The 25418-nt window shown below is 43.4% G+C and overlaps 2 protein-coding genes across 7 annotated transcripts in view; one reads left to right on the top strand and one right to left on the bottom strand.

The window, feature by feature from the left end:
* Positions 1-25418, top strand: part of ALS2 (alsin Rho guanine nucleotide exchange factor ALS2) — a 223933-nt gene that overhangs the window by 46478 nt on the left and 152037 nt on the right. For 5 of the 6 annotated variants that reach the window (XM_080600322.1, XM_080600321.1, XM_080600320.1 and 2 more), the window contains one exon: positions 6916-7029. The exons of the other annotated variant lie outside the window; for it this stretch is intronic. The gene's annotated coding sequence lies outside the window, so the exon portion shown is untranslated. The remainder of the gene's footprint in view (positions 1-6915; positions 7030-25418) is intronic. 6 annotated transcript variants of the gene reach the window in all.
* KIAA2012 lies at positions 1441-6822 on the bottom strand. The gene is given in 4 exon segments (XM_080600531.1): positions 1441-2665; positions 2949-3100; positions 3103-3229; positions 6078-6822. Coding segments are annotated over 4 exon segments (537 nt in total). The 5' UTR covers positions 6123-6822; the 3' UTR covers positions 1441-2452.

Below are 25418 nucleotides of genomic sequence, written 5' to 3'. Positions count from 1 at the left end.
CAAGAGATCTTGGTTTTGCGTTTTCATGAGTGTCCCTTACGTAAGTGACTGAGGTCACCCTTTGTACTCATGGTTTTTTGGGGTGATTGTTTTTGGGATAGGGTTGCCAGAGCTGCCAAAGATAGTAGCAGGGCTTCTGTGGCCTTCTTGTACAGAGCTGTGAAAGTAACAACTAGTCATAAGATTAAAACAAAAACAGATCTTTCAGCTGCAGAGCTGTCTGCTGACTAATTTCTAACTAGCTTTGCCAGTTTTATCACAGACTTGCTGTTTGCTCTCAGTGTCCTGCACAAGTGATGCAGTTGTTTGTCAAAGGTGTCTGATTTCTTCATATTTTAATGGTGGTGACCCCTTTTAGTTAAACTCAAGTCTTCTGAATCCCAGGCTGGTGTTCTTATCCCCTGCTATTTGTGATTTTCAACAAATAACTTAATTTCAGCTAACACATAGAGAGGAATAAAAATTCTCAGTTCTCCACCTGTACAGTCCTACACGCATACACATGCAGGCACACATTTTGTAAATGCTGTGTACTGTTTTCTTTTTCCAATCTTGAGACTGTTTACTCTTCTTGAATGAAACTAATAGTGTGGATAGACAGCTGACCAAGGAAAGGGAAGCCTTAAGGGCTGTGACCACAGATTATTTAGATGTGCCACAGACTTGAGGGGAAATAATTTTGTTGTAGTTTATTTCCCAATCAAAGGTTGAAATCCGCCTTTCAATGCTGTTTTTCAGGAAACATCTACTCTGTGCAGCCAGAGTTTTTCTGAGAACACCTGCAGCTGCTGATGACTTCAGCTGGGCTTGAGAGTGTTTCTGAACATCAGGTCTGGCAGTCTCAGTCTGCTGGTAGGTGTGTGGGCTGTATCCTGCAGAACTTGTGCTAGTGACACTCTGCAAGGCAGTATCTCTGCTTCTTGCTCCATGCCCTCCCAGACCCTCAGGGTATGCTTCCAAAATGTATTTGGCAAGCTTCAACCCATGCCTCATCTAAATCCTAAGACCAACCTACTGCAATATTATCTCCAGAAAATGAGCACAGAGGCACTCTAACAAGGAAATGTTGACTGTATCAAATCACTGTGAGGCAAATCCTTGGCTCCACTCTACTGCTTTTACATTATTGCAGGAATAAAAAAATGCACATCTAGATAAATCAGTCACTTCTTTAACTGGTGTCTAAAGTTGTTTGATTCCTAACGTGAACCTTCAGTGTTGGGAAATCCCTGAGTGGAGTATTAGAAAGCCAAGATAGGAGCTCCCTATTCTCCTTCCCAAAGAATAAGGGATATAGTTAGAGGTGTGAAGATGTTGCCAAAATCCTCAGCTGCCCTAATTCTATTGAGATTGTTGGATAGTAGCGAAGTAACTAATGCTTAAGCCACAGAATTCCAGGATCAAGGAACTACAAAGGGTAGTTCACCTAGCTAGTGTCACCTAGCTAGCTAGCTGTGTCCAAGCAGTTGCTCATCAGGGCTGCTATAGTACTGACAAGTAATATAACCTCCATCAACCTGTGTCAGAGTGCCATCACTGTACCTAGACCCTCAAGTAGAGTGCAGATCATAGAATTATGATTTACATCCCAAGTTGGAAGGGACCCACAAGGAGCATTGAGTCCAACTCCTATGATGGGCAGGAGAAAAGACTTTCTTTCCCATCTCCTTTGAACAGTTTCGGCACAACAGCCTGGTCTCTGACATTTAGTTTGGAGACAGACTTGCAGGAAAGCAAAATGAATAACCACTAGGAAATGGCTGGAAGAAAAAAAACAACCTATGTTTGTTTTGTAAATTGGTCAATTCTGACTTGTCTTCCAGTGTAAAAGCAAGCAATATTTAAGTATTTGTCAGAAAATATATCATGCTGGATGAGGATTCTTTCCACCTGATACTCATCTTAAGTTACTAATGTCCTGGGTCATCAGGAAAATGGCACAGCATAGGCTTGCTTAGGTTGAGAATTTACTGTCTTAGACATCTGTGAACCTATAACTGGGTGTATATATAGAACAGATCAAGATGTAGGATGTTGTAAAGAATGAATAAATAAATTCTTGCCACAAGTTTGGGATGAACTCATTACATCACTGATGGTGGAGCCAAGAATGAGTTAAGCCAAGTCTTCCCAGACAAATCTGGTAGCAGCTCTACAGTATCTCACACCATCAGTGATTGCTGAATAAGTCTTGTCCTCTTACAAAGCCTCAGTGTGCTTTCTACCTCTTTAAAAGTAGAGTTGCTGCACTGCAGGAAAAAAAACCCATGTCATTGGCATGGGTGTAGCTTATTAGTTTTAATAGCAATGAGTTATGCAGAATACAAAATACTATTATATAATTGCTTTGAATATTATACTAGGACTTGAGAAATATGGGAGCCAGAGTGATGAGTATCGTGTGGGATGGCTGACACTTCCCCTTCTAATCCAAGGAAGAAAAAAACCTCAGCTAGTTAGCATGAAAACTTTTTTCCAGTTGAATAGAAGTTGAGAAGGTTTGTTCCTTGTCAGGGTTCATAGACACGAAATCCACACATGAACTGGCTCCGTTGATGCTGATGGCAAAATTCCAGCAGACTTTATGAGAGCCAAAATCCGGCTCCATGTGGGCTTCAAAGGAAGCAGCTCTCCATACAGCAATGTGTTTGAGAAATAATTCACCCTATATAGAGACACAGAGACCATGTTGGCACCATTTAAAACCTTAGAACAGGTACAAATTTAATCAAGATAAATGAACTATAGCTGATAACTTTCAAAGAAATGAGGGGAAGATTATAGGGAAGATGATGCTAAGAATATGTTTCAGTATTAGGTTAATTTTATTAGCAGCTTATTAACATCAGTGAACAGCAGTAGTCTTCTTGAGGTTTCATGGAGTGGCTGTGTAATTTAACATGTAGAGGAACAGAGCCAGGGGCCTCATGTAAGTTGTTGGTTCTTACCTGCTTTCCTCCATATGCCATGATGGCTTTATTCAAGTCTTGGAGGGTGTGCAACTTTATCTGTAGTTTTTTTCCATATCTGTGGCCCCACAGGTGCATTCTCCTACTGCCCATTTTCCATGAAGGCTCAGCCATTTTCTCAGAGTACAGAACAGTGCACCCACTCTTGGACTGTAGGTTTTTGGAAGACACAGACCCAAGCAGTCCTTCATAATGTGCTTTGCATTTGAAGTCTTGCTAACATGGGAGTGACTGTCATGAGACTTCCATTTCAAATAATCCTGAAACAGAAGGGAAAAAAAGGAGGAGGGGTAAAAGTAAAGGAAAATCTTTTATCAGTTGGGCTATTTGTGGCTTACTTACTACACAGGAAATTATTCTTTCCTTACATGCTTTCACCATTGTGGCTTTATCTGCTGCCATCAGCAAGCTCTGTTGTCTGCACCTAAGAATCACTGTACAGCACGGCTAGGACCTGAGCTATGCTGTTCTCCAGTAGACCACCTACAGCAGAAAGTACTGAACAGCCAGAGCTCAGGCTATGAATTAATGATCAAGACTTAGCCCACTTTTAATCTGGCAACATACTAGATTATTTCAGTGGGGACTTGAATTGACTCCTCCTGGATTGGAAGACGGCTTTGTGGATGAGGTCCAGACAAGTCCTGTCCTAGATGAAGATACAGTAGGTGTTTGCTGAGGGTAGCAGGCCTGCTGGGCAGTGCCCATGAGCGTCCAGAGTACCTTGCCTATAACCACAGTCCTGTAAGGCCAGGCTGCTACTGCTGTTGCCACCAGGGTGGCGTCTCATTTGACAAGGGCATTCTGGCTTTTCTCCCTTCATCTCAGTGGCAGCAGGAGCCTATATCTGCAGAGCTTTGCCTTTATTCTCCCCGGCTCTGCCCATTTCAGATGTCTCTCTCCTTCCTGTGGCCTCTGTAGCCCCCAGCTCGCCATGGGAGCGATCCGTTTTGTCCCCAGTGCTGAGAAGCGGGAGGCACAGTTCTGGGTGCAGTCTGCATGTGCATGTTAATAAAGGATGCCCGTTTAGCAATGCTTCGGGGATACTTCAGTTTTTACGTGGGGTCCAGAGTGTCTGATGAGCTATAGAATACAAGAAATGAAGCAAAAGTGCTTTTAGGATACTTCTGAGTGAATCTGAGAAGTACTCTAAGTATGGGAAGCACTTCAGGGGCAGTATTGAAGACATGAAACACTTCCCTGAGAATTTCTACATACAAGCAGCGTCATGCATAGTATATCGCTGTACTAAGAAAGTAGTACAGATGTCTGTTGATAAGCCTGCCTGCTAAAACCATATTCCTGTCAGTACTCAATACAGTATGTATCACACCAGTTCTTCAAAACTGGGGGGTCACGGACTACAGCGGTCATGTTGGTTTGCTTCATTGCATCCATGACCACTATTATTGTGAAATGCTTTTTTTTTTTTAAAAAAAAAAAGGCAAATTAATGGATTTGAAATGTAAAAGTACAGGGATCAAATGTGTTAGCAATAAAGCAATTGTAGCTCACTTCCTGATTCAGCTTAAATTTTCCCTTTACCTTTTCTCTTTGTTTACCTGATCTCTTTAGAAAGGGGGCACCAGCTTCAGAAGCATGGCCCTGGCCTCAGGTCGGGCAGGCAGTTGCTATGTTATAGAGATAATGACTATTTCTGTAGCATTCAAATCAGGCCATGGCTTTTTTATGCTGGATCCTCTGTGAATAGACAAGTCTGGCTCCTGCTAGCTTGAGAAATTTCTCTTCACACAAGCCCTTACATAAGTCATCAGCAGCAAAGAGGAAGTTAACTATGCAAGAGAGAGGAGGTTGCTGTAAAAAGACCTTAATATGGGGTCTGTTTCAAAAACTGGGGTTTCCCTCATAAACTTTAGCATGTTTGGGAAGGCAGCAACAGCCATGCATCTCAAACAGATTATGCTATCTTGACTGGGGGAGTCCGTCTCGGTCTGAAATATCTCCCTGTGCACTCAGGGGTTAGAGGAATGGCTGCCCTATGAAGGCCGCAGATAAGATAGATGCTTTGCATCTGTTCTCCATTGGTGTGCCTTGAACGAGGTGTGTGAGAAGGGCTCTGATAAATCAGCTATCGTGGATCATTGAGAGAATAAAGCAATACAAGTATACAAGAGTTTCTCTTGGGAAACTCTCTGGTATCTTGAAAGCAAATAATAAAGTAGAGGTTTCCAAATTATTCTCATTATTGGGGTGTTCACATACTTTCTTTGATGTAAAGTTAGTGTCACTTTCTGGTTCCCACTGACCAAAAATTATATCTTAGGCTAATTTTTCTGGTAGTAATGCTAAACAGAGGAAACGGTCATGGTTCTGGGATGTACAGCAGAGATTCAAAATCGACCTCAAAGTAGTGTCAACAATTCACAAAGTTGATGCTTCCTTCCAGCCCTGACTCTAGTAATGCTGCTGTGATACAGCTGGGAGGAAATTTTGGGGTAAATTCTTATCTGTATCCTGCACGCTTTAGTTTTTTTTTTGTTTGTTTTTTTTTTCTTCTGCATAACTAGGTTCAAAATGTGCTCCTTTCAGAAATAATTCTGACTTCTATTGAGTCAGGGTTAGTGTTGTTGGTATGAACTCACAGGAAAAAGCTGCCTTTGGCTGTGGCTCTGATGTATTCACTTTTCATCGCAACACTGCAGTGCATCATATAAATGAGTCTGTTCTTTTAGCTCCTGTGAAACTCCTGTGATGGTATATGCTATTCAAACAAAATATTTCAAATCAGTATAACAGATGTAGGCTCAAAAAACAAAACAATCCGCATACAAATCCACAAACTAGCAGGTTTACCTATTAATCTGGCATTTAACAACACAATGATTTTTTTTTTGTATAGAAATGTGTATTTTTTGTGTTGTGACCTTCAAAACAATAATTTAAAGATTGTTCAGTTTTAGCTATGACACATGTATCTTGTATTATATTGTCCCATTGGTTATTATGGCATTCATAGTTTTCATGGCAAATAAATGTTGTAAAATAATTTGGCAGTAAAATAATTATGTCACTGTAAGTTAACATTCCAAAATGGAAGAGATTCAATCCCTGAGAGCTATGGCAGTGAATTTTCTTACAGCTACTCACCTCTGGTTCATAAAGCGCTGCCAATTTCTCCTGTTCTTTTTTCATCACCTCCTTCTGCCGCGACTTAGCAGGGAGACATTAGGCGTTTTTCCCTGACCCCAGGATGGTCAGCAAGCTCTCAAAGATTGCAGTTTGCCCCTGGAACGGCAAATTTACTATCAGAGCACTCAGCCAGATTCTTTGTTTAGAAATGCACTAGTTCATAAATTCTGTGCCTTGCCAATGTGCTACTCCAAAGAGCAGAAAAGCCAGACTAGCATCCTGTGTTTTTGAAAAGTGTGAGGAAAGTTAAGAGGAGTTGTTTACTTTTTTCTCCTCTATGGCCCGTATACTTGTTGTTCTCTCCACTCTGGTTGCTTTGCAACATCTCGGGATCTGTGAACCACTGCCACCATCCTCCTTATTGTGGTCAGGGGTTGTTTCTCTGTTGCTATGGTGGCAAACTGAAATTAAGTTCCTTACATCAGCCAGGGAGAGAGTGAGGGAGAGCACAAGCAAGCACAGAAATACTACAAGGGGCAGGTTCAGATGTAACGAATGTGCTGTCCTGCAGTAAATACCTGTAGCTGACAGAATGACATTATTCTTCCCAACCTGCTTTATTGTGCTTTTTTTTTTTTTCTTCATGGAAGTCCCCCAAATTCCATTATTTGTTAGCTGAGAATGGAGAAAAACAATATTACTAGAGCTGGAAGAGACCAGTTCTGGGGATTGTATTGTAGAATGCTCGTCCTCTGTGTATTTGTGTAGGTCTTTATGTAACTTGAATGACTTTGTCTCTGGTTCTTCAACTCTTTTTATGCAGAAACTTACTGTAAGAACATTTCACCTTTCTTAGGTAACTGAAGAGGAAGATAAGAGTCTCAGCCTCTCAGTTGTGTTCCTGACTCCTGCCATAGTGATCCTGTTCTTTGGGCCCCACGCTAGCACCAGGTTGCCAAGACTTATTCAGGTATTTGCTTCCTTCTGTGCTCAGATGTGTGGTTCTTTACTCTCTTCATGCTTCATTCAAAGGTACAAGTTTCTTTCTCTTTAATTTCTCGCTAAGCTACTCAACTGCTGTGAGGATTTTTAGTGGGAACAAGAGGGGTGGGGAGCCATCTTTGAGTACAGGCATGCTCTGCTTTCAGAAGTGAGATGTGAACACAGTGTGCGCTTTTGCCTGGCCTTGAAACCAGGATAGTCTGTCAACTGCACTTCGGCATCATCTTGTGGAAGTGCCCCCTGCTGCCACGTACAAAGACTTACAGCACGCTACAACACTGCAACTTTTAACTTTATTTTATACAGTGTCTTTCACTCTCCATGTGCTCAAAGTGGTTTACAATATACAAACAGCAATAGAAATTGTACAAAACAAGTATGTCTTCAAACAGAGGAGCTGCTTTCTTCAGTTGGCAAAAACGACACTTTCCATAACAGAACAGCAATAGAAACGAGCCTGTGTTGGCAGGGCAATCATAAATTCTCTCCCCAGCTTAGGATAATTTTCTTCCAAGATGTACAAATGATTGTACTTCATGACTTTATAATGAGTTGAACCAAATGTAAATTAATTTAAGAAAATAGAGATTTAGGTGAGAATATCAATCTAAATTCACTTCCAAAGACTGTGATTGATTCTCTGCTTTGCATTTCTTTAGCCACTCTTCTGCAAGGCTGTGCCACATAGTTTTTAAGCAGTGCTTAATTACATTTCATTAATGTTGTGGGAAGGGGATGTAGCAACTGCCTTTTGTCCACTGCTTTTTAAGATTGTCAGTTTTATTGGCTAGTCTGCCTTAGTTTATATCTGTGAAGGATATATATTTTACAAATAAAAATCCATCTCTGAGTGCTACATCAGGTCTGTTTTAAATGCCATTAAAATAAACTTGTGAAAATTGAGAATAACATACCATTGGAATAGGCTGTCCAAATCTGTAGGTATGGAACAGCTACGGAAAACATTCATTTTCATTGAATATCCGAGGGTATCTAACTGAGATAGTGATTGTAATGAGGAGTTTGCTTGGGAAAAATGAGTAAACTCAAAGTAGGACCAGATGCTGGTCTGGATGTAGGTGGGCTTGAGAGCAAAGGAGGAAACAATTTGAGCAAGGAAAACAGAAGCAGGACGTGAGGAAGGAAATGGCAAATAATTGGCAGCACTAAGAAGTGGAAGGGGACATGGGGAGCCCTGGGAAGGCTGGGAGCAGAGAGGGAAAAGGAAGGACTGAGGCATGAGTGGGGATGAAACTGAAGGGGATGTGGGCTGCAGTGGTGAGTGGGGATGGGTTTGTTGCAGAGGTCTCTCAGAGAGCTGGGCATGGTAATCTGGGCTGGGTATGGAGCTGGAGGAAAGAGCACGGGGACTCTGTGCTGTGTCTGGGGACTCTAGTTGTTCAGTGCAGCATTTAGCTCCCTCAGTGCAGGAAGGTCTCCTTTTTTTGCACACTGTCTTCTGCCTCATCAACTGTGCATCTTCCACTTGCTGCAACCAAGGGTACAGCAGAGTCCTACAGGCAGCTGTCGTTTTTGCCCCAGAGCAGGTGTAATCCTTGTACCGCCGCTTGGATCCAGAGTATGTGTATGGGTCGGGGGGGACACAACACATGCAATTATGTCAACTGGAACGTGGATCTTCCTGCGTGTGATAAGGAGGGAAATACATTTTGGAAATGCACCAGTACTTCTTGCACTTCATGTTTCTTGAAGGCTCCAGCTTGCAAATTTAATGAAATCCCTCTAACATAGCAGCACAAATGCCTGTGTGAACATAAATGTAAAGATTATGTATGTTTGGGGATGATTATGTTTGGTGAGGAGCTAAGCAACGCATAGCAGGAGGTGGAAAGCAATAGCCGGTGTTAAATGTCACTCGCCAGCATGATAACTTCAGCACGTCCACGCCTCTTTGTAGCGCAGAGGCTGGATTATTAGCCTCTGTAACAATACCATCTTGCACTGCAGTACTGTTTGCTCTTGCAAACTGAGCAGGATCACATCTGCCCAGGATCTTAGATGGAGCTCTGCAGAGGTCACTGACATGCCGTGGAAGCATGTTTGTTCAGTAAGTGACACTTTTATCCTGATGTCCCACTAAGCCAGCGCACCAGAATGGCTTCCTTTGCCACTGTGCAATATCTAGCTGGGTGTATGTATGTTTTAGACTCAAAATACAAAGTGCAGACACTGACTGTTTTTGATCATTGGAGATTTTGTATGGAACTGGTTATAAAACTGGGCTGTTAGCCCTTGTACGTTGCCAAAGTTGTGTTTAGATAACTGCTCTCTGCCTGTAGATATTTCTTCCAGTTCTTCTACTTATCCAGGGCTAACCTAAGCTGAGTTGCAGTGTTGTTTTTCCCTATTTTATGAGGGTTACGCAAGAACTTCTGTAAAGAGTCTGTGGTGTCCTGCCTGAGAGGGGGTTCTGCAGTGGGAACAACTGCAGTAAGCCTGGCATGCCTATCTGCAGATTAAACCCAGAAGTTATATCAGCAGCAGGCAGGCAGCCCCTGATCATGGCAACACAGTAACTGATGAGGGGTCTCAGGGCCACAGCAGGCCCATGGACCCTCAAGTAAATCCATTCAGTGTCTGGTGAGACAGGAGCACTCTGTGGCAGCATATGGTAAGTTTGTCTGCGCTGCAGTTTGCCATATACGTGTGTGTGTTCTCCCACTTCTCAGCTATGCAGTACAGCCATGGAATAACTGTTAGCTGGAACTCCGAGGGGCTCTGGGGTGACAAACTGTAGGTGTCGTCTTGACAATGAGCAGCTGTGGACGACCACAAGTCCAGTTCTTCATCATCACCAACCCAGGCAGGAAATGGCGCAGGAATTGGCACAGGAATTGTGTAAGGATTTTAAATCAGCTTTGCACTATCTGCTCTTGCCAATCTGCTAGAATAAATTTGAGGGGCCCAAAGTTTATTGTACCTGTGTACAATATGTGCAGATTGTTAGGACTCACAGTGGGACTTTATGGCCACTTAGGCATTGTAATGGTATTGCTATCTCCTTTCCCCCAGGCCTTCTACGCTGTGGGAGAGGAATAAAAAGGCAATAGTGCACTGGACCCCAACTCAGGGCTTGCTACACGGCTGGCATTAACACAGGGTATAAAAAGGCTGAAATGAAGACTGGCAGAGGGAGTTCTCCGTAATACGCCAGCAACATCTTACTTGTTCAACACAGCTATCAACTCTGTGGGATCAAAGCAGTTGCACGCAGCTAATGCTGGTTACTCAGGAAGGAAGGGGCTTTCAGATGGGAATGTTTTTTAGTAGTTAGGAACCTGTGCTAGGTTCAAACTGGAAGCCCAAAGATGAGAGTGTCTGGGACAAGTCATTGTCCTGCAAGAACTGCTTCCAAACATTACTGCTGGAAAATGGAGCAGGCAGGCTACTGTGTTCAAAGAAAGTTTTGGTTACAGCCCCTTGTTAGTTTAATTTTAGTTCTTATGAATTGACATGTGGCAGGCATGATTTTTAATTAGAGCTTTAGCTGTGTTTTACTGGTAGGACTGCAGAGCGTTGTGGAATTTACATTAAGAAAAAAAATGCTCTGTCGGTGGAGTGCAAGGCTGTTTAGTAATCAGAGTGGAAAGTTAACTTTGAAACAAATTGGCAACTGATCAGATAAAATTCAAATCGGTAACATTTGTGTTGGAAACCAGCTCAGATCTGGGAAAAGTGGAATCTAAGCTATTCTGCTCCTCTTGCAGAGGAACTGACTGGTGAATGCACTGTGCACATCAAAATTCAGGTGTAACACCCCCTACAAAAACAAAATTAATACTTTTGCAGGGTTGTCTGAGCACTTATCTGATTCCTTTTCACTTTAGTATAAAACTGTTACTTTGAAGAAAGTTTCCTCACATACTTTTGAAAAAACAAACAAACAAACCTGCTTTGCCAGTCAAAAACTAAAGGTTAAAAGTTTCCCCCCTCAGATTTTCTTCTGAATCAACCAGGTATAATAGAGAGGTATCAGGAGATATTCTGCTCCTCTGAGCTTGTAACAGATTCCCATCTTCCCCGTTCATTGTGTGAACTCTGTTGGGTACTGAAAGAGTTAATGGTGTGTTCAGGCCTCAACCAGCAAATGCATTTAAAGCTCAGTCCAGCGCTCACATGGTTTGTATTCTTGCACTGCTGGAGTGGTGTGTTCATGGCATCTGGTTCCCTGGCAACAGCTTTCATTGGCTCAATCAAAGCCTTTTCTTCTTAAGAAAGCTCCCACTGTGACACCCTACCACCACCACTAATCACCATCTTAACTGAGTGTTTAAGATGCAGCTGGTATGAAAAATAGCGCTTGTGCATGTGAGAAGATTAAGAGACTACCTTGCTTAGTACACCTGCCCTGAAGAGTGCCCTCACTGGTTTGTGCTGGGCAGACTGGAGGCTCTCTGCTTGCCTGCTGGAAGAACTGAGGCATCGGTTCATGAAGAGTCTGCTTAGAAATAATCTTTTGTTAGGCAGAAATCCATAAACCTTTGTGTCTTGTGAATAGTCATTTCCTCTTTGCAGCTGAGATGGCGTTTGGGCCTCTGTGCTATTGACAAGGGGCAGAAGTGGGATGTAGGGGGGGGTACAATAAAATCCATATTGTTGAAGTTGAAGCTGTCTCCCCTGACAAGGAGGGAGCAGGAAGAAGTCTCCACCATGTGAACGGTGTGAATTGGAGAACAATGGGAGCAAAGAATTCACATTAAGCCTCCTCAAGGGTTACATATGTTGGGATTTCTGAAGCTTCAGAGATTGCATAAAAGTTGAGAGTTGCTAGCAGTCATGCCTGCATGCGTCTGGCAGAGTTTGGGATCCAGAGTGATCAGCAAGCTTGGGCATTAGCACACCTTGCATCGTGTTTCCACTGTTAGAAATACTGTCTTTTTAAATTACTGGAGCTCTCAATGACTTGTCAGGTGACAGAAATTCTTCTCTTATTTTCCCATTCTTGGAGATTGCCTTGGAGGATGCTGTGTAACCCTCAGAGACAGTTGCAGTCCACAGGAGCGATGCAGCTAGAGAGTAGAGATGTAGGTGAGGGTAAGCACAGGGAGCGACAGTGTGTTCATTGTAATGTGTGCACACCAGCAGTTACTTGTTTATCAGGCAGAGCACACAGGCCAGACAGCCCCCTTCTTTGCTTATCTCTGTGTTTTGGGGCAGGAAAGGGAACACAGATTTAAGAACTGGGGCTGGAGAGCACATCATCTTTTCAGCAGTGAAGCTTCAGCCATAATATATGCTGCTAGAAAACATCAGTCTGAATTTGTGCCTGCATTGGTTAGGTTTTAAGGTAAACCACAGTCTCCTGATAGAGCCTTTCCTTGGGCTCATCACCCTTTTTAAACCAGTAAGTCATTATATTCCTTTAAAGCTGGGGAGAAGGAAACCTTGTTTTCTGAAACACTATATGCTTTATTTGACACAGAGAGATTGAGGCAATATACGCCTAAGAAAGAAGCCAGGGAAGACAGACTTGTGGTTAAGCTACTATACTGAGACTTCGGGAATTTGGGTGCAGCTTCCCCCTCTGTGTGGCCTTGGGAAGGTCTGGACGTAGGCAAAGGAGGCAGTTACCAAGGGCAGCCAAACCAGAAGTGAAGCTGCGGTGACTCCTTTGGCTGTGGCAGAGCACGGGGAAGCTGCCTTGGCAGCCGCTGCTGCCTGGGCCAAGCAGAGTGGGCAAGGTAGTGGCTGGCTGCCACTGGCCCCTCGTCTTTTCAGCAGCAGCTGGAGCAGCAAGAGCAGCTCAGCCCCCAGCTCTCCTTCCTCTTTCTGCCCGAGCCTTTCCCTGTGGCTGGAACGCCCAGACATGACCTAAGTGTAAGAGCAGAGCTACAGTGATTTGAACCAAAGATGGACAGACCTAGCTCCTTAGTCTCCAGCGTGGGCTAACAGAAGGTCACAATGAAAAGTCTATATGTACAGATAAAATATGTAAAGATAAAATGTATTTTATAGGAGGAAAATCAAAAGCTTAGGTTGGAAATGACAGCAGTAAAGAATGACATTCTGAACGTGATGGGTCTGTTTTCTTCACTAACAAGTAACTTAATTAAATTTATTTAAACTTATTAACACCCATTCACTGAAAAAGGAGCCCTTGGCAAGTATTAGAACTGCAAGAACACAACCTGTTTTGAACACGAAGTATCTGATTTGGTAAACTCGCTTTAGACACTGAGTGCAGTGGGTGGTGGTGTCTTCCTCCCCTCCCAGAACGTTTCAGAAGCCCAGGGAAGTGCATGTGCTTGCATGTGTGTGAAGAGCTGCAGTTTTTCTGCTGAGCTGACGATCGTGACCTTTTGACTGATTTATGGGCCTTGTAGCAGGCAATGAAAATGTGACTTCAGTGGGTAATTGGTAGATGTCACTGCTCCGGTGCAAACCAGATTTGCTTTGGTTTAATTACGATTTTGGAAAACATTCTTTAGTTGCACACTGGCTTATAATAAAGTCTGGAGCAAAGCAGGTTTGGGAATCACCTGTGGATGAAGAAGGGCAGGGAACTCACACCCGTTAGGTTTCACAAGCTTCCACTGGCCATGCAGATGGATATCTTAAAATACATCAACTGGGCAAAGCAGTTAAGGAGTGAGCCCTGTATGCTGTCTCAGTCCTCTCCTTCACATAACTGAGGAGGTACTTCTGTGAGGAAATCCGAGGGCTTTCCTTTCACATAGCAAGGAATGCGTTTAAATAGATAATACATTCTTGATTTGTGGACTGAAGGCATTCAAGTGTACAGAACATGCCCTTGCTATATAGCCGATGGCTGAGAAGTGGAGATTATTTGCTCTGTAATTCATTGGGCAAAATGAGTTTTAATGTAGTTTGTTTTTTTAGTTTATTTTCCTCCTTTTTAGCTGATCAAAGTGATTTCAAGAAACCCATGTAACCTTTACTCTGCCCGTTCTAATCACAGTTGGTAAACATGTGCCTCTAATTATGTGATCGCAGTGTCTCGTGGATAAGCAACACTACTCTTTTCTTCGCCCCAAAAGATCAGAGGGCAAGCATGAGGCACATGCACAACTGCAGACCTTTGAGAAACGACGTAAATGCCAGCCCCCTGCACAGGCCTGAATTTTACCCTAAGTAGACCTGGAGCAGGGTCATATAATATATTGGTCTGGAGCCGTGGTAGTAGATTTATGTTACGTCAGTGAATGGGGCTGTGTCTCCAGTGCTGCTGCCTAACCTCTAGCAGAAGCTGCGTGGTGTGAATAAAGGCCAGAGGCCTGTTGTAAAAATGATGATTTAGGTGGTTGATTGGGACTCCAGAGATCTGGTCTCTTTTCCTGCTTCTTTTCTACTTTCTTCAGAAAGTAACTCAATCTTACTCTCTAAATTAGCGATAATATTTCCTCACCTTGTATTTTGGGGATAAATGTGTTAACTAGTGCAAAACATTCAGCATTCTGATGCTGAAGAGCAAAGCAAAACCAACACAGAATGGAGAAGTATTCTTGTTTGTGCAGTGTTGCGACAGTTTGTAGTAGGTTTAGCTGAGCCCCACGCTGAAGAACCAAGATTAAAAAGAATATTGAACAGCTGCTTTGTATGCAGAGCACTGTCAACCCTGTGCCTGGAGTGAAGCAGGGGTTCTTGCCAAAAAAATGAATGTGGGGGCAGTACCTGGTCAGAGACTGAAACAGTATATTATACCATTCAACCCGGAGGCAGAAGGAAGGTTATGTTAGGCAACCTTTGCTTTGCTGTTTCATGATATTTGAGAGCATCGTTTTTCAGCCTTTGATTGTTTTGTTTTAAACAACATAGTTTTTAACGTGGAACCGACGATATAGATCTCACAGTGCACCTGGAGCTTTACAGGAAAGTGTGCAGATAAGGTCTCAGCCCCCTAGATCTTACAAACTGGGGCCTTTTTCTTCTGCCATTGACCTCATTAGAGTAAGTAATGTAAGGAATTCTGTTTTTACAGCAGTGACCCATAATTCAGCATTGTTTTAGGCATAAATCTGCAATGTACTTCCATGGAGTTTCAAACTGCAGAAATGCATCTTTTCTTCTTTTCCTTTTTTTTTTTTTTAAGTCTTGTTTGCATGTGTTAGTCCTGTACCACATTATACCCAGAAGGAATTACAGGACCTTCTTACAGACTGGCACCCAACAAATTAGAAATCAGCAGAAACAGGAGTTATCAGCCCTACTTTTAAAACTGCTAGCACGTCTTCATAGGCTCAGTGACATTGCTTTGCTGTATCCTGATAGGGAAGCAAAATCAATTTCCTCCCCTGTCCTTGGGCAAAGACTGGTGAATTAAATTTAGTTATAGAAAAGACTACTCTTGGGGCAGGAAGGGAAATATTTTGTAGCATCTAAAACCTCTTCTCTTTTAGACGCTCTTCAGATATCTTTTTTTTTTTTTTTAAAACACCTCCTTTCCAGAATATCCAGCCTGATGGAAGAGAAAACGTTTCTCAGTCCCACCAATATTATTTATGAGCACATCGGTGGCTTCAGGTAGGAATACTCGATAAGCCCTCTAGCACTCTGGAATGGCTAAGCCCTGCCTCAGTGCTCTGCAGCACACAGGCAAGCCCTGAGAAGCAGTGGGACTGAGCAGGGTAGATCGCAGATGGGAGGCTGCAGTGGGAAATGGACTCAGTGGCCTCCGGAACTGGAGCTTGTGCTGGAGCTTTTCCACCCAGCATTTTAGAAAACAGCAGGAATCAACGCTTTCGCACTAGGAGTCAATTAAAGAAACCCAAATTATTGCCATTTGAATAAACAATTATTTCTTTTTCACCCTCACAGAAGCTAGTTACGATGAACTAAAAGCCAGAACTAATTAAATGATCTGATAGCACAAATCGTATTAGAAGTGTTTCATCTGGTTTAATTAATTCTTGCCAGAAGTCACTGCTACTCTTAACATACGCTGAATGATTTTTTAATTATTTTTTTAACAGTTTCCTCTTATATCTGTTTCCAATAGTGCTGGGATTCTCACTCTGCAGATGAATTGGGAATGTTTGCAGGAGTGCTTAATGCTAGGGAGATTTTTAACCCTAGAGACACTCAGTCTGACAAATACCTGGTAGGTTGAGAAGATGGACATTTACCCCTGAATCTAAGAGGATGTTTTTTTAAAGCAGGATGAGACAAATAAGATACATGCTCATTGGTCCACAGATGCATGGTAAGTGCCTTGGCAGACTGACCCTCCTGGTTAATTCTTAATTTGCTGGTCATGCTCTAAGGAAAATGCAGTGGCTGTCACTTGGCCTTGGAAGAGGCCAAGAGAGCACTCAACACTTCACAGCATTCACTGACCTGTTCTCCTCTGTGCATAAAATAGGTCGAGTCGTGTTGGTTATTGCTAGCCAGCCCTGCAACAGGGTATTTCTTTGTCAAGCAGAGCAAGCCTCAGTCTGGTTTCCTGAGCCTGCAGACAGAGTTTCAGAGCTTTGCACCCATGGCTTGTGATCGAGGCTTGAGAGCATTCAAGTCTAGGTGTCAAGTCTACAGCCCTGAAACCCACCCAGAGTGAGGAGAGGATTTCCAAGGTCTGTGAGGACGCTCTTGTCCCTCAGTCTGCTGCAGAACGTGCTCATGGGCAGGTGATGTGTCACAGCCTGGCCCTTCCTCACCCCTGCTGCCACTGCAGCCTGCTCCATTTGCTGAGCTGCTGCTTCAGACAGTGACACTTCTCTGAGAATTTTGCCAACATAACAATCAAAATCCTATGAAGCCAGCTGTTATTTTAGGATAGCTTCTGTGTTTTGGCTCTTTGTAAATAGGAATGGAAAGTTACTTCCTTCTGAGACATTTTGTGGAATCCTAAACTGTAGGAATGTACCTGTATGCTGAGACTGGAGTCTGGGCCTCTGAGGCTGGAGGAAGTTTGGATTCAAGACTCTCTGGTCCTCCTCTTGATCTCCAAGACCCTGTTTTGTGGTCCACTTCTTGATCTCTTGCTAGTGTACCTCTAGTAGTATATATCTGTGTCCATACCAAGGTGGGAACAGCCATAAGTGGTGTTCGGCTTTGTGGTCTGGGACTTCTGTATTTGTTTCTCATTTGATACTTCATTCATTGCTCAACCAAAGCTCCAAATCAAGGTGTTGTCACTGATTGAATACAAGCCCTTGCATGTTGCAGATGTGCTGTAATTGTAGTACTAAAATTTGCCCTTCACTTGTAGTCACAGGACAGTACCCTGCAAACTGGCTACATAAATTCTTGCCAACAGGAGGACATAGGCTTGCTCTGGGAACTACTGCTTTGCATGTAAAGACCAAAAAAAATATAGGACTAGCATTATTTTCCATCTGACTTTCATGAGGACAAGTGACAGGCTTTAAAGTTTAAAATAGCACTATTAAAGCAGTATAAAAATGTACATATTCAAGATGTGTCAGTAAGATGGGACATTGTCACAGAATAATGGGTGCTAGCTACTCAGCTTTCAAAGTAGCACAAAAAAGAGGGAGACACTAATGTGATTCTCAGTTTCCTAGGGAGAAGAGAATGAGAAATAAATAGAGAAGAGGGACAGCACAACACTTCTGAATGTACTGCTGCCACAGTAGAGCGTGTGAGCTGGGTCGGCTGTGCCATGCAGCTCTGAGCGGTGCGCACACCACAGCAGAGGTGGCACTCTCTGCCATCCCTCCCCTGCCGCAACCAGCTTTAGCTGACACAGCAGCAAAGCTGCCTGCTAGCATCTTGATTACACTTTTCCATCTTGTCAAGCACGGCAAACCCCCTAAGCCTCTAGAAAAGCAGGGCCTGTGTAGCCTTCCCCCTGCACTGGCTGGGGCTCGGTCACGCTACAGGGGATGGTGCAGGTCAGCTGTGGGGGCTGGCAGGGGCCCAGCCCAGGCGCTCAGCTGCCCTGTGGCTGTGACATGGGAAAGGCCTCATCCCTCTGCAAGGCAGCTTGCCTCTTCCCCTGCCTCCCTCTTTAGTGCGGGTGATTCAGGAGTGTCTCCTTTTGGCGCTGACTTTGTAAATTGTGGTAATAACGGTGCCTAGAGCTCTTCCTTCCCCAGGGAATTAGTGGAAGTACCCAAGGTCACGGCAGGGTAGGCTTCGGGCTCAGTGCTGCAGGGTGGAAGGAGTAATCCCGCGGCAGTCTGTGAGGATGGGGTTTGTAAAGAGACGAGGTGTTAGTCCTGGGGAAGGGACCAGCTGTCTAGAGGGTAAGGTTGGTGTAGGTGCTCCCCCTGCCCCCAGTCACCACTGCTTTGGTACAGAGGAGCTTTTCCTCGCAAAAAAGCGGCTTTAGACTCTGTCCTGTGGTCATGTGCCCTATTCCCCAAATGTTTGCACTCTGCCTTTGAGATAGCACAGGCTCTGTGTGTTATGGCCATATTGGGGCATCGCTCAAACAGCAGTTAAGGTTGTGTTTGCTCATACCTTAACTCTTTATTTACTGGTTTCCAAGGTAATAACTAGGATCGACATTCTGGAAGGGTACTGCGCGCTCCTGGCAACCTTCCTGAATTTTTCTGTCAGCAAACATCTTACTTTTGAAAATTTGTGGGAGGAATACTGTTTGGTGAGCATTGACGTTGATTGCAGCAGTTTGCCGTCAGCTACTAGTTTGCCCTGGAGATGCTACTGCACTATGTATGGCTAAGTTTTCCTCCGCAGCCTGGCCGCTTCACCCTGCGTAACGGGTGACAGAGGCAGCAGCTCGCTGTGTTTGGAGGCCTGCCCTGTTGACAAAACAGCATTGAGGAATCCCAGAGTAACACCTGCTTGGACAGGGGCAGGCAGTCACGTATTTGCCTTGCGTGGGCTCTGGGCTGGCTGGCTACGAGCCAGATGAGTCCGCAAGCCAGCCCAACGTGTTAGCTGGCCAAGAGGGCTCAGTGCTGAGGAGGCACAGAGGCTTGGCTTTGCACAGGGGATGTTTTCTCTCTGGCCATCCTGAAATCCAAGAAAGGCAAGCGTACATGTAGCTGTAACTGTGCCCGTACACATCTTATGTCTCAGTCTCAGTTGTTTTTATTGTTCTCTTCTTTCTCTGCTCTCCACAAACACTCCCCATATGTCATTTCTAATCTCATCAAGCCAAGTAAAAAGTTTCCATTTGCTACCTACCCTGTGCCCCTTATTACCAGGTCTGCATGGTGCTGGTGAAGTGGGTCAGACTTTCTCGGTGATACAGGGCAAGCTGCACACAATCCGAGCCTCATGTCTCTGTGTTTCCAAAGCCGAGCTGTGTGCCTTCACCTGTCTGTCTGTCTTAGCCGTTGCCTCGGTCCATCCAGGCTGTCCCTTAGCTCCAGCTGAGCCTCATGAGGTTGCTTAATGTTTTTCACTCATTTTAGGTGCATTTCAAACTCAAAGTTGGAACTGCTTCATTTAAGAAGCATTTAAATAGAACATTCAGACATTTTCAACTTTCCCCCTTTGTTTTCTTCTCTGGTTGAAGCAATTCAGAGTGAAGTAGTAAATTGTTTTGCTTAATTCAAATCCATATTTTGGTGGTGTGGGGGAGTAGTAGTTGGCTCTGTCCTTGCTCTGCTGCTCAATTATTTAATTGGTTCACTAGTGATCATTTAATGAAATATCCAGCAAATTACTGTTTTTCCATTGCAGATAAATATTTTCCTTTTATGAACAAGATAGTTTCCTCAGTGTCTGGTTTTCATTTTTAGTAAATAGTCAGCCAGCTAACAAGCCAACTGGCCAGCACCAGTTCTGCTCAGCTGGAGATACTTTGCTGTGTGTGCTATCACACAGACCCCACATGGCAGCACTTTGTACAACAACCAAAAAAAGACAAGCAGAAGAGGGCATGTGATGGTAAATCCCATCATCTGAAGAGTCCGCAGAGACTCTTCAGAGAAGGGAACATTCCTCACGCATGTTACACAAAAGCCCCAAAGGTGATGAGTGACACTTCCCACTTTCATTTCTTTGGGAAGACTCAGTGTCATCACGTCTCTACTTTGCCACTAGTGTTTGACTATTTCCCCACAGAGAGTAAAGCGCCAACTCACTCTTTACCATTCTGTGCCTCTTAATGATCAATTATTTTTAATTGGAACCTCTTGCATTGTGCCGAATCTTGAGAGGCCCCTGTCAAGATCAGGGCTCCAGCAAGATGGGAACAGCACCAACAAGTACATGGGGACAATAGAGACATTTTTTTGTCCCAAAGAGCATGATCCTATTTAGAGAGGGGCCGAAAAAGAAGTAGAGGTAAGGACGATTGGAAGAATTAGCAGACCATGGGCAAGTTTGGGAAAAATATGCCAGTCTCTTGACCCCCTAGTCTGAGGTCCTGTCTGCTGGCACACGCTGCTTCTTGTTCACTAATAAAAATGTCGCTGTCTGCACAGAATTACATTTAAGGACAAATAAAATAGGCCGGTATCTGTACAAAGAACTTTACCAGCTAAATAAGACGCAGCCAGGGATGACACTGAGACGTAGAGCTTGTGAAAATACCAGTTATCATGACACAGTCCTCCATGGGCTTATTTTTGTGCATCTAACACATTACTACGCCTTTAATGTCTGTGTTCAAGTAATGTATTGAGTCTGAGGGCAGTGCTGAAAAGCTGGCACAAGGGCGTTTTGTTACAGAACTGATCTTAATGAAAACTGATAGCAAAACAGAAGAGTCATTTAAATGAAATTGCTGAGTCTCTTGAGATTGTTTTCTGATAAATGTTTATTTTCAGCTCTCATTTGAGAGGTGTTATTGAGATTTGATTCAGAACTCAGCACTGCAAAATCCTTACTTGAAGACAGTGAGGCATAGAGTTAAATTGTGAACTCCGTTGGTTAATGTCAGCTCTGCTAGCTAGATGGTAAAAACTTTAAGGATTCTCAGAGACAGTAGAAGAAATCCCTGTCTGTTGGCAGCGATGCAGTGCTCTGTGCCTTCCTAGCACAGCAAAACTATAAGATGATGAAGTCACCTTTGCAGATAAGCGATTTCTTACCAGAAAGCATGGTTTCTGGTGCACAGTAAGTGTAAATACAATTGTCGAAGTCCTCTAATGTTCTGGTGCAGGGGTTTGGCTCAGCCTGCCGTAAAAGCAGAGTGGTGCTGGGGTTTTGCTCTGCCTCTGGAGCCGGCCTGGGGCAGGAGCATTCAGGCGCTGCCTGGCCCCAGTGGGGATGGGCACAGCCTGGGCCCTTCCTGGTCACCACATCTCTGCCTTCCTCTGCTCTGTGCTGGAATTCTTTAGCCATCACAAGGGTTGCTTCTGCAAACCCAATAGCCGATTTACTATCTTAGTGAGCAGTGTGTGTAAGGGAAACCAGTATGAGTAAATCCCCTCATGAGAAGGGCTTTCTGTCCACTCGTTTAAAGCCACCCCGTCCCAGCCTGCTGCGCATGTTGTGTGAGGGTGTCAAATGGCATCCGTTTTACTGGCCACTGGCCCTACTGGAATGCAGCTCTGCACATCTTGTGAAGGAGGGGTGGGAAATGCTGCCTGAAACTTCCACGTTTTGCCGTTAATGGAAAAAAAATAATTGAGAGGCAGGAGCATTACAAATAGGAAATGCTCTTTTCATCATGGATTAAATATAAAAGATTCCATCTTTACATTTCGTTTTTTACCCTTTCTAAAGATGGACTCATGCTTTAGATAATCAAAGCTGGCTTTGAACTAGCTCACACAAAAAATCTTCTTTTTCTTTAAAAATAGCCCTATAGATATATATACATATCACAGCCTTTTATTCCTTTTATAGATTGTTTCATTTGCTGTGAGAATGTGGAAGTTCTGAGTGATGCGAGGCTCACGCAGGCACCACAACAAACACAGGGAACAGGGTCCAGGCACATTATTGCAATTAACGCCAGTGTTTAATTAGCAGACAGCTGTGTTGGGCAAGGGGCTTTTGATTTTCTCTCTTCACTGCTTTTTGATGATAGATTTACCTACAGCTTTAACTCACGCTTGTTATGCTTGCATGCACTCACAGTGCATGTGCACACACATGCACGCACACATACACACAACCCGCATGGAAAATTTCTGGAAGGAAGCCATGTCAGGCAACTGATCTAATTCATGCTTTAGGTAAATATTTTTGGAAGTAGCTCCCTTTGACCATCTTCCATAAAAACTAAGTTACAGGTATTTTTTGTTTGGAGGGGATTTAGTATTTAGCGGGTGCTTTGGTGCATTTAGGAATCTTGTTTGTCTTGTTGGTTTACAATATTTAGCAACAAAAAACTGACGTGTGATGAAGGTGAATGGGTACAGAAGTCTCTCGCAGAAGGGCTGGCACCAAGGCAACACACAGCCGTTTACCCCAGTCAGCTTAGTTCCCTCTGTATTTCATGGTGAAAGACGAATAGTAGTCTCATGCTGTTCCCTGTTGTTGAGGCAGGAAAATGTCCAAACAGCCAACTAATTCTTCTACTTGGCCACCTTTAGTAAAGAGAAAAATGCTGTTGCAGGTCATGGTAACAGAAAAAAATGTTGAGGAACTGAGTGATGAAGTGAAAACATGGTAGGGAACGTGGATTCTCAGTGTTAAGAGCTATCACAAAACCTCGGTCTCTCTGATTTAGGCTTTCTACTATGATTTAGATACTGCCTGCAGCAAGCTGAAGTTAACTGTAATAATTTAAGATAGGAAAACAGTGGTGTCGCTGAGTCTGTTGTTAATAACTGTGCTTATGGCACAGAAAATGAGAGATTGGAAAGTACTAGAAGAGCTAAGCACACTCCACCACCAGCACAGTTGGGCCCAAATCCTCTTCTCTGTTATGCATAAGCACCAATGTAACACAAGTCCGTTTTGTTTGATTGTAGTCAGTGGCTTTTGATTTTCGTTCATGCCTCAGCTCCATCTTAATTTTCTAATTACATCTTTATAGCCTCTCACACCTTATGTTTGAGCTTTGGGTAGAGTGATACTCTTGTGAAAGCATGTGCTCAGCCTGCCTAGTCTGGGATAAGGTATTGGAAAACATACAAATCATTTGTTTCCAGCTGGTGGTCTTAGTTTGGCATTCTCTAGAAAGGGAGCTACTTGCACAACATCGGGATACAGGGTGAAGATCTGACAGAGGTATTTATATCAACCCTGTTGTCATAGTATTTAATTTCTTCTGATCTTGAGAGTATTTATTCTCACAACATTTCTATGGTATCGGGAAGTGCCACCGTTACCATTTTACAGACAGGGAATTTGAGACAGAGATGAGATTTTTCAGTCAATTTTCATGACATGGACCTGGGAATTTAAGCACTTAGAAAAAGAGCTCTCTGTGTACCTGTGCGCATCTTTAGCTGCCTGAATGCTGCTGAAAGTCTGGTCACAAGTGATCTGTCCACCATCTGTGACAGTGCAGGTAATCAAGCACTTGTCTTCCAAATCCCAGATTAGTGCCTACTTGCTGAATACCCTTTTGTGCCCATCTGAGCCAGATAATGAATTTTTCTTCTGTTACAACCCCTGTTAGAACTCCCCATTCACTGGAAGCTTCTCATTAAGTACCGGCTATGCATGTTAGCCTAAGGAAAAGGACAGCCCTGGGGGAATAATGTTACTCCTTGCCTGCACTGAGAACAGCATTGTCTTTCTGTGGATTGTTTTGAGAACAGTGCTAGAATTGCTAATACTTCCAGTAAAGCTGGAGGTAGTGGAGAAATGGACCTCTTTTTTTTTACTTCTTTTTTTTCCCAGTTGTCTTGGCTTTTGGGATCCTGGTGTTAATAGCAGGGTTCATGGCTACCTTGGTGGCCATAGGATGGTGTTGATTTCCAAGACCTGTGCAGTCAAAGCCTATTCATGTAGACTACTCCCCTAGGCAGCATACACTGATTTTCCACCTGTATTTGTAAGACTCATGTCTTTAAGCAAAGGGTTGCTTATAACCAAACCAAGTTGTTGTGACAAAGCTAGGGCAGTCAAAACAAGTTGTTGCTAGCGGGATTTCCTTACTAATATGGTTAAGTGGTAACCCCAGTTTACAAATGCTATTAAAAATGTGCTCCATGCCTTTCCTGTTCCTGCTCTTTATCCATATTTTTATTTATCCCAGTCCCATAGTTTCCTGGGCATGGTTAAGCACACTGGACGGAGAGGACCAAGTTGTGTAGGGGGGTGTGTTCATCATGACCCTGCTGGGTCTCTCTGTTCTCACTGGGCCTTGTTCATCCGAATCCAACTTGGCTGCAGCTGTGGCAGTGCTGGGCTCGAGCCTGGTCTTTACCTGGATTAGGAGAAGGTGCTGTGTCGTGCTCCTGCTGGCCTGGTTTTGAGATGAGCAGTGCCTGGCCTTCCGAAACAGGCAACCTTGGACCTCGGGTTTAAGCAGTGTCAGAAGACACCTTGTCCTCCAGCTGCAAAGCAAATATCATCTGAGCAGTGTTAAACCCCGATGTTTGTATTTTATAGTCTGGGCATCATTTTAGTCCAAATTTGTCAGTTCTAAGTGGGGCATTTGGGAACTTGCCATTCTTCCAATCCTATATTATTCTGTGCAGTGCTATAGTGGCCAAAACCACACGCTCATGTTGGCATGAAACAATTATCCTGGTTTATATAGAACAGGCTCGGCAATAGTCTATCTCAATGAACAGTCATAGTGCTGAAAGATTCAGAGTCTTCTTTTCCTCTCCAAGCAACAAACTAAATTTCTTTCAGCTGGATTCATGGTTTTAAATAATAAACAGGAGTGGAAAGAAAGTATAGAGAGCAGACTATATAGAAAGTACCTGTAAGGTCTAGATGGAAGTGAGAATGAGATGGAGAAAGAAAAGACTGTTTAAATACAAGCTAGTAATTTGGTTTCTAAACCCATGAGAAATTATAAATAATGTTTACTGTTGCCAGTTGCTGAACACAGAGGTGTGTGGTTTTTTACTTGCATGCAAAGCTATTGGTTGTGGGTGAAGTACTTAGACAAAAACATTCAATCGCTGGTGTGGGTATTCCACCAAAAATAAACCCAAACAAACACTGACGTGTTTTGAGTGCTTTTTTCTGTGTAGACATTTAGTTGCTGCTGCTGTTTGTGAATTACAGAACTTTTCAAGCATGTTGTTTAACTTGCCTGAAGTAGCAGTGCTTTCTTATAGAAAGTAGCACTAATGCCTCTGAAACATAAAAACCATACAGGAAGTGTTGTATTTTCATGAAAATGTGGTATGTGCTCTAAACTCACAGGGATATTTGTCAGTGATAGCTATTGCTTGCCAAGGTCTTGTGATTCAGAAAATGCTGCATACACATCAGTCAAAGGAGAAGGGTAGGGAATTTGGTCAAAGAAAAACTGTTTTGCAGCGATTCACGAAGGTTAGTAAAGGCTTATTTTTCCCCCTTTTTTCCAGACAGCTTCAGAGAGAGATTTGTTTTAATTGTACTCCATTATGAAAGTAA

Source organism: Anser brachyrhynchus, assembly GCF_964034855.1.
Source record: "Anser brachyrhynchus genome assembly, chromosome: 7".
Lineage (NCBI taxonomy): Eukaryota > Metazoa > Chordata > Aves > Anseriformes > Anatidae > Anser > Anser brachyrhynchus.
This window is presented reverse-complemented; position numbering and strand designations above follow the sequence as displayed.